General features: G+C 46.4%; 2 protein-coding genes across 2 annotated transcripts in view; one reads left to right on the forward strand and one right to left on the reverse strand.

Annotated features, from left to right (window-relative positions):
• Positions 1-5,640, forward strand: part of LOC104951431 (netrin receptor UNC5C-like) — a 132,073-nt gene extending 126,433 nt beyond the window's left edge. Inside the window, exons 19-20 of the mRNA XM_010778077.1 lie at positions 4,460-4,622; positions 5,516-5,640. Coding sequence (XP_010776379.1) covers positions 4,460-4,622; positions 5,516-5,640 — 288 coding nt within the window. The remainder of the gene's footprint in view (positions 1-4,459; positions 4,623-5,515) is intronic.
• A 1,519-nt stretch (positions 5,641-7,159) lies between these two features.
• On the reverse strand, positions 7,160-9,155 carry LOC104951437 (uncharacterized; the record flags this gene model as incomplete). The annotated part of the gene is given in 3 exon segments (XM_010778089.1): positions 7,160-8,055; positions 8,058-8,358; positions 8,892-9,155. Coding segments are annotated over 3 exon segments (1,461 nt in total), but the record flags the coding sequence as incomplete, so codon positions are not given.
• Between the last annotated feature and the right edge of the window lie 598 nt (positions 9,156-9,753).

The raw sequence follows: 9,753 nt of genomic DNA on the forward strand, positions 1-9,753 counted from the left end.
TCTCATATCACAGGAGAACCATCCTCACAACGTCCCACTCGTTGAACTTAGAATCTTTTCCACACAACCTCATCGCCAGTTGTCGTGGCTATTCGGCAGATATGGAGAGCTCCACTGCGTGGCCGGGGCTGAGGAAATGTCTATCCACTTTAAACAAGACAGTCACTGGCACCCATTATCACTTATACAGGGGGGCTTACTGGTGCGATTACGCCCAGTGGCATCTCGGTGCTTAGAAAGCGGAGTTGCTCGAGAGCGATGTGTGATGCTGTCCTAGCCCACTAGAATTATATAACAGCCTGTGCGAGTCGGAGAGACTCAGAGACACTGTGGAGGAAGACAGAGAGAGAGACACTAGACCAGGAGAACGACAAATCTCTTTTGCATTCAGCGCAGATTGCGCGCCCTTCATTCTCTTTCAACAACAATATTTCTCGGCCCTCATCCCTGTAAGGGGCAGTCCGTTTGTCGTCTATTTAGCATATATTGCGTACTGTCCCTTTGCATATAATCGCTCAGGAATATTCCAGCTGGCATTCATAACTGATATACGTATCACATATCCGCCGTGCGATTGTGCTATCATGTTATATGTACGTACACAAGTTACTTGCTCTATACTCTGCCATGGATTCTTCCGTACATGCAGGGGACAGACTCGATGAGCGTACGTGAGAGTCCACGGTACAAAGAATGCTGTTTAATCTAGGGAGTCTGGTGGACTGTTAGGGTTTGCTCATTCTATTTTGACTGCGCGTAGGCTAACTTCATTATGGTGGGTTATTCGTCATTTAAGCAAAGATCGAACATTCGTGTTCGCTTTTATTTGAAATACAGAAAAAATAGACACACGCGGAGGCGAGAAAAAGGCGTTGGAGTAGCATGATAGTACAACACATTTATTTACAAATGCGCTTTAGATGGATGCATCAGTTGGCAAACTTTTATTAATACGCAGATTATATTGTTATTTATATTTTCCTCGTCCTCTACTCTGGATAAGGACTCCTCTCATCGCTAAAAACGATCGCAAAATTCAGTTTATAGCGTCGACTAAGAAATACATTTATACAACAAAACTGCGGTTCGCATTAGATCATGCAGTTGGCTTTTGCATTTGTCCATGGTAGGACCCAAAAGAAATTATTCAAACTCATATGAACATGGCATATATAGCTGTGAATATGAAAATCTGAATGTGTCCATACATGTGTATGAAAGTCACACGAATAAAGACCATGTTGGTTCAGTCCGCAATAGAGCAATCAGGACATGATCAGTTCCCAGCCTTTTGGCTAATTAAAAGGCAACACTATCAGAAAAACAGTTCATCATCTGTAATCAGGCATGCATTACAGCGGGTGTTAGGCACTGCTTACGAGTATCGTGTGAGAGAAACATGGGAAAGCATTCAACCGAAACCCATCGAGACAGGAGACTGCATAAGCAAAACATCATGAACATCTTTTAAACTGGGAGAAAACGGAACAAATAAACATGACATGATAACAAAAGTAAAAAGGTGCAAGTGGATGCAACCAAGTGGTTTGGGCAAAAAACAAGCAAAAAGAATATCTTGTTGGAATAAGAGCCAGAACCTTGGCAGAGTTCACTTATTTTTTTTGTTCAACTTCTATATATTAAAGTACTTCTGTTGGCTCTGGTGGGTTTCATGAACACGGCTGTTGACTTTTCTTCTAAGTTCTTAAAGAAGAACATTTAGCGATAAGAATGACAAAGAGCCCAACTGAACTGGGAAAGCTTGGGATACAAGCGGCCACAGTGTGATAAAACTGCAAACAAAAGCTGAAGTCCAGACAATGGATCAAAAGGAACTTAGAATAATTCAGAGGGAAAGGCAACAATTGTGACAATCCAATATCGTAAGTGAAGTCAGGAACGAGGCTGCTGACTCTGTCAGCACACGGCGTATCGGGCATGAAATAAATATGAACGGCACACTCTTAATTTGTATTCAGTCTGCACCATGAATGAAACAGCTTACATTAGTTTCTCTACCAGTCCAGTGCTCACATTTTCAGCGTTACATCTGAAGAGGAACTTAAATGATAAAAGATTGTCCTTTAAAGTTCTTGAGAGTGTTGCCTTTGAATGTGGGCGATAACTGTGAAGAGATTGGTCACGGGACGTGTCTGCTGCAGTGCCGAGAGTCATTAATGCTTCCTGCCAAAAACACCCGACCGCTTCGAGATATGATTTAAAAAGCGTCAAATTGGGACGAACGATTTCAAGCTAAGAGGAAAAGAGCAGACCAACAAGACAATTTCTTTTTTGTACTATTTGGCTAACCCTTTCTTTGAACCAAAAAAACATACGATGCATAAGGATTCCCTGCAGAAAGGCTATGATACAAACACAAAACCATAATACTGAGAGCCTAACTTTCAGTATTACACCATTAAGTCTTAAAGCCGACTTGATAAAAAAAGGAATCTGTTTTTATCCCTCTGAAGTGAATTCGGCCGTAACCGAGAGATAATTTAACTGGATATGGAGAATATAAGATTATTTATCGCTCGAAAATGTACGCACTATGTCAACTGCAGGACAATCTACTTTGTTGTTGTATCATAATCGTAACACTGTGTTTGTATAAACATTAGCTATGTAATGTTGTGCTCTAATAAACGGAAACTGTATGGAGAAATAGACTGCTCCAAAGAACTGAACATGGTTTAACAATGAATGATAAATGACACTGGAATAGAGGGCTGAGGTCTAAAGAGTAAAGTACCTGTGTTTAATAGTAAAGCAGTCCGTTTGCAGCAATGAGGATAAGCGCTGATAAAAATCCCCATGGATTGCAATCTATCCCTATCTATAGTAGGTTTTGTGCATCGTAACACTGCAAAGGCAAAATCCCAAAGCTTCCCCTCCAAAGGCCGAGGTTTCCCTCCCCTTGCCTGAAACGCCTCAGTGGACCTTATATTAACTTCGGTAAACATAGTATCGATCAAACTAATGTAACGTTGCGCTTTCCCTACAATTTGCTAGTGCTGCAGCCACAGTTGATACCATGATCGCTAAGGGCGGGGACCATCTCCTTAAACGGGTTGGACCCAATCACAAACAAGGAGGCCCAGCCCAGGCTTGTACACACCACATAAACAAAGCCGCGCGCACCGGCTCGATTTTCAACAGCAGGGCCAAACTCACCAGCCACGCCTCCATGAGAAAAGAATGAAAGAGCGGCTTTTTGAACAATTTAAACGCATGTCACCATTAGAGGAGACATAGCCCATAATACGGGCCCGCTTTTAACTAGACACCCATGATCCATGTCAGTAGCATTAACCTATTCAGTAAAAAAAAAAACAGCTTTGTCCAGTACATCAACATTTACAAACAAGGAACACTGGGAATGGTTTCAACCTACAGGGAAATACCTTGCTTATTCGTTGATATAGCAGATCAATATCTAACTTTTTTTAAGTTAAGTGCAGGACTTGTGAATAGGTGTTTTTAACGTAACAAACTGACTCATGTAATGCAATAAAACACCAAACAGGGTAGAGAAAATGCTAGTTAGCATATGCCTGAGACCCCACCCTGCAACACTACCATCACATTTGCAATGTGTTTTTTCAACCTTCCCACCTAACACACCCCAGATGTTGTAATTTTATATGGAGAACAGAAGAAGCAAGTATTTTGTTTTTAAGGTGAGCTGTTCTTTCCCCAGCCTGTGGGAGTTTGTTTCTCCCACTTACAAAGAAGCCCAAGCGCCAACTTGTCAAAAGGTGGCCTTCTCCTCCACCAGCTTGGAATAGTGAATGGCAGACTGCTAATGTTTTTTAATTTTTTAATCTCAAAGGCCTGCGGTGGAACGGTGTCTGCAGAGACAGAGGTGGTCCATCGGAAAAAAACAGAACTAATGTCCTGTCATGGTGGTGCTCTGGTTCTGCCAAGCTGCCTTGATCCCACATTTAAAATTGCAACTGCCTAAAACTGTGACTTTGCGTGGTCGCAATATCGATGAACGAACACTCAAAACAAGGTAAGCGTTTGTTTAATGTTAAAAGTCTATCCACTGCATGATTTGCAGGGTTGAACTTACAATCACCTCCGACCGGTGACAGGGACGTGCCGTTGAGGGCGGGGGTTTCCCTTCCATCTTTAGCCCATCACTGCAGCGTAAGACCCATCCCTTTGGGAACTTGCTCCCATAATCCAGCTTCGGCCTGGTCCACACTGCGATGACTGAATGGAACGAGAGATAGAGAAATAGAAAGTGGGATTTTGCGGGCGCTGTTTATGTTACCTCGACTGCAGCGTAAATATTTTATTAGCAAAATGGTATGGTAACCAAGATAAAACATAGAATTACCAGTAATTTATTTTCAGGAACTATAAGCCCCGAAAGAAGACGTTGGTTCCCCTATTTGTCGACGGCTGCGGCTTATATAAACGGTGCGGCTAATCTATGGACTTTTTATAGCAGCTTAACGGACGCAACCCTTTTAACCTCTATGGGGCTCTAATGGCCGGTCGCCGGGACCACCACCCTTTAAGCGGCGGAGTTCCAGCAGGAAAGCTGGAGGCCGGAACAAGAGGAGAGAGGGTAGCCCCGCCGCAAAGTAAAGAGATGGAACCCGAGAGTGGTATGCGCTGCTGCCGGCTTATATTCAGGTGCGCGGCTTATAGTCCGAAAATTACGGTACAGTTTTTTTTATACACAGTTAAAATCCCAAGAGGTGTTCAATGTTTTTCTTAGTCCCCTCTCTAGATTAAATCACAGTATACCTTTAACAATTTTGTAAGAAAACTGAGGAGAGCAGTAGGAAACATCAGGATTAGCAAAGTAACGAACTAAACTAATTTTCAGGCTGGTGGATGACCTCTGCCGTTATTCTAATCATCGGGAGAGAGAGAGTGTAAAAACGTTTTCTAAAGTCTAGATTCCCAGGATTTTTAACTTGTTATCATAACTTTATTTATGACATACAAAATCTTAACAATACAATTGATTGAGAAAACACCGCGTTTTAATTGGGGAAAACAAATGACCATCTCTTCCGGGGACACGCGCACAACCCTAACAAGACATCACTTGAATAATGCAGGTTGTACAAATGAACTCGTTTAAACCCATCCTTATCCAGATATAAATAACAGATTGCCCTGGACGTTTTCCAAAGTAAGTGTAACTGCGTAGCCCCTCCACCAATGGACGAGCTGAAGTAATTGAGGAAGGCGCCGGGAGGGCTGAAAGTGGGGATGGGTAATGTCAGGAAGATTTGTCTGGTGGAGAATCGTCATCTGTAGCCACCTGTCTGGGGTGGGCAGACGAGTTTTTTGAGTGAGACATGAGGACAGGGCAGTTGGTAAGGGGGAGCAGATGCTGCAGTAGACCCGTTAATATCTTATATGGTGGTACGCTCTCGCACAGCATGTGAGGGTAGAAGTCAGTGCATATGTGTGGAGCCAGGAGGCTTGTCAGTCCAGCAGGGAATGTTGTTGGACAGATTACAAACGCTGATTCTTGGCCTATTAGTGAACGCGGGCGTCATGCTGGAGGAACACCAACCGAGAGGAGACAAGGCTAAGCATGGCAGAGCGATAGATGTTGAAGCTATCGCTTTTGTGGGGCTAATGCCACAACAACTCAACAACCAATAATGACACCCCCCCTCATTATGTCTGGTCTGGCAGCAAACCTTGAACATGAAGTCCTGCCGGGCTGTGGCCGGAGGGAGTCTACTGGCGCCGGCACTGCGGCATCAATTTAAAGGCTTGGACAGGTTTTGTCCAGAAACACTCACTGGTATCTCACACCACAACACAACGCAATATCTCATTTACTCTCGATGCACTGCCAAAAGTGTGAGTAGCAAATACTTTCTTTCGCCCCACAACTTCCTAAACTGTTTGCTTTCTCCTTTCGCAGACTGCCTTCCTATATCATCAATTTCAACCAAAATAGAGTCTCATATTTGACGGTCCTTTACCGCTAAGGTAAGAGGAGTTAGGGGGCAACAAATCCAATAGGCCGGGAAGAAAAGGAAATAACGAAGTGGGGAGAAAAATGAAATTGTTTTTAGAGTTGTTAGAGAAGCATTAGGACCAATAAAAGAAGGATTTGGTTTCTAAAAAGAATAAACACACACAAAGGCACTTCTCTGCTTTAATATCTCAAGCAATGCCCTCTACTTCTATCAATATCGAGTATTTTCCCTCCTGCTCTCTTTGGTTTCCAGAGTATATGTGTGTGTTTGTGTGTATAGCTTCGAGGGAAAATCGCTGACACAGCCCGAATTGTGCCGACTGGCTTCCCTGGGTCCGTCTCGGCCGGCGTATTAATAATCAGCCAGCGTTTAAGGTTAGCTCAGACTAATCAAATACACAGTGAGCCAAGCGTTGAGCCCGTCATCACTCAGCTCCCACAATGCATCAAGGCAAGCGCCAAGTGCAGCGTGGCGGGGTAATGCCACTGCTGTACGCCGCTGCCATGAGGGGCCTTAATTAGTCTTTCTCACCTCCGGGAGCAGAATCAAAAGAAACGCTGAGCCATATAGTTATCCATTGTTCGCTGTGTACCTCTGCCTTTTTGTTTGGCAGTGGACTGATTGGACCACACCGCGCTGACCTTGTTCCTCTTGAGTACCAGTGGCACACAAACACACTGCTAGCATGAACATAGTAAACACAGAGAAACAGAGAACAAATGGAGGAGGCGCGGCAGAAAACTATTAGGTTACTTTACGTAACCACCAGTTTCTCAGAGTAACATGGAAGTGAGATGATCTCACTAGTGGGAATGGGATGCGCCCGTCAACGCGTATGCAAACAGAAGGCATCAATCTCATTACGCCAATACTGATTGGCTGGTGATCTTGACGTCAGCGTCAGGGAATCCACCCACCCTATAAGTAGCTTGCGCCACTTCGCAGCGTCATTCAAAATAAGCACCTCTTCTCGCTTCACCATAGCAAGAAGGGCCGTCTGGTGAGACATCTCACTTCATGTTACTCTGAGAACTGGGGTTACGTAAGTAACCTATAGTTCTCATTCATAACACTCCGTTCGATGTCTCACTATGGGATATTGAAGCTCCCGTATTGCCAGACAAGCTTATCTCGAAAATCACCAAACCAACCAGAACTTAACAGTTAGAGCTCTGACTCAACACGGGGCCCAGCACTGCTCGGGCCACACTAGGAGCAGAGACGTCTAGCCTGTAAAAGCGGACAAAAGTGAGCGGTGAGGACCAGCTCGCTGCTGCACAAATATCTTGGATGGAAACACCCTTGAACAAAGCCCAGGATGTAGCCAGTCCACGAGTAGAATGAGCACGCAGGCCCGTTGGTGCCTGCAAACCCTGACTCGTATAAGCCAGAGCAATCGCTTCCACAATCCAGTGGGAGAGCCGTTGCCTGGTAACGGGCTTGCCCTTATGAGGGTTAGCCCAGGATACAAAGAGTTGGTCATTGCAACGAAACTCTTTTGACCTGTCCATATAGGTGCGTAAAGCACGAACTGGACACAGCAAATTTGGCCGCTGTTCCTCAGAGGAACACAGCGGCGGAGGAAATGCCTCAATGTCAATGGGGGTACATGAGCCAACCACCTTAGGTATAAAGGCAGGGTTGGGCTTCAGCAACACTCTCGTTTGCCCCGGGGCAAACTGAGTGCATGAAGGATGTACAGAGAGCGCATGAATGTCACTGACTCGCTTGGCAGATGCCAGAGCCAGTAACAGCACTGTCTTCAGTGACAGGTGTTTCATGTCAGCTTCTTCCAGGGGTTCAAATGGAGGTCGAGTGAGCCCATCTAAAACCACTGCCAGGTCCCATAAGGGCACCAGTGACCTGGAAACAGGGAGGAGCCTGCGAGCCCCTTTCATAAAACGGCAGACCAAGGGATGGTGGCTAGCCGTCTTTCCCTCAAAGCCCACATGGCATGCAGCAATAGCAGCCAGGTACACTTTGATCGTAGAGAAAGCTCTGTGTTTATCAATCAGGTCCTGTAGAAATGATAAAATCACCCCGACAGGACATTGAAAAGAGATGTGTCCTTTTTGAAGGCACCATCCTCAAACACCCTCCACTTACAGTCATAGAGAGACCTGGTGGAGGAAGCTCTTGCACTCTGAATAGTGTTTATCACCTTCTGAGGGAGCCCCACTGTATTCAGATTGTACCACTCACGGGCCAGGCCCATAGTGCCAAGCGCTCTGGGTGTGGGTGAAAGATCGTCCCCCCCGCCTGAGACAGTATGTCCCTGCGTAGTGGGAGCTGCCACGGCTGCCCGCACAGCAGCTGATATGTCTCCGCCAGCCAGTACATTGCAGGCCAGTGCGGAGCTATCAGGATCAGTGTGTGGCGTTGTTCTCTCACTCTGGCCAGAGTTGGGGGTATCAGAGCCAGGGGTGGGAACGCGTACAGAAGGACCGGAGGCCAAACGTGCGCGAGCGCGTCCACGCCTAACGGTGCGTTTAAATCGCGCATTGAAAAGAACAGCTGACATTGAGCATTTTCTTTTGATGCGAACAGATCTACCGCGGCTCGGCCGTAACGCACCCACAGCTGACTCACAACCATTGGATGTAGAGTCCAGTCTGCATATAGTGGTGCACCTCTGGACAGCAGATCTGCCCCGAGGTTCATCACTCCTGGTACGTGCGTCGCTCTCAGAGAGAGGAGACGACCGCAGCTCCACAAGATCAGTTTGCGTGCCAGCATGTGTAACTGGAGAGAACGCAAACCCCCTTGACGGTTTATATACGATATTGTGGTCGTGTTGTCTGTCCTCACGAGGACATGATGTCCTCTGAGAAAAGGCAGAAAGCGTTTCAGGGTGAGGAACACCGCTAAAAGCTCCAGGTAATTTATGTGCGACCGTTGGAGGTCTCTGCTCCAGAGACCCCTCACCGGTCGACCTTCGTAAATACCTCCCCAGCCCGTCAGACATGCGTCGGTGGTGACCACCTTCCGCGATAGGACAGCACCCATAGGCACGCCCCGTACTAGAAAAGTCGGGTGCAGCCAGTGGCGCAGTGCCATTACGCATTTAATAGTGACCATCACTCTCCGTGCGCCATGACGCGCGGGGTCCAGTCTGAGGGCAGCTACCCAGCGCTGAAACTCCCTCATGTGTAAGCGTCCCAGTCGTACCACCAGGATGGCTGACGCCATGAGCCCCAGTAACCGCAGACATGATCTGAATAGAACATATTTGCGTAGCCGGAAATGAGCGAGGCAAGCTCTGAAGGCTTTCACGCTTTCTGCTGACAGGCGGGCTGTAAAAGGCACCGAATTCAGTTGTAGGCCCAGGGAAGAGTACAGTCTGGGCTGGGGACAACATGCTCTTTTCTGTGTTTATTACGAAAACCCAGATCGAGCAGGTGTTTACGAGGACATTCGTCTGCGTAATAGCTCCTGCTCCGACTGTGCGAGAAGCAGCCAGTCGTCCAGATAAGTTGCCAGGCGAATACCCTGTTGTCTTAACGGGGCTATCGCGGCTTCCGTACACCGTACAAACACTCTCGGGCTGAGAGACAGACCGAAGGAAGGACTCTGTACTCGTAACAGACAACCCTGAAAGCGAACCTCAGATATTTCCTGTGTGGGAATATACTGGGGATGGGAAATACGCATCTTTCAGGTCGACTGATGTGACCAGTCGTTTGGCGCACGAGGACGCAACAGAGGATGTGTGAGTGAGCATTTCTGAATTTTATCTTTTGAGATATTTGGTTCAGAGCTCTCAAATCTAGTATTGGCCGGGAATTCC

Source organism: Notothenia coriiceps, unplaced genomic scaffold (assembly GCF_000735185.1).
Source record: "Notothenia coriiceps isolate Sejong01 unplaced genomic scaffold, NC01 NC01_scaffold00000339, whole genome shotgun sequence".
NCBI lineage: Eukaryota > Metazoa > Chordata > Actinopteri > Perciformes > Nototheniidae > Notothenia > Notothenia coriiceps.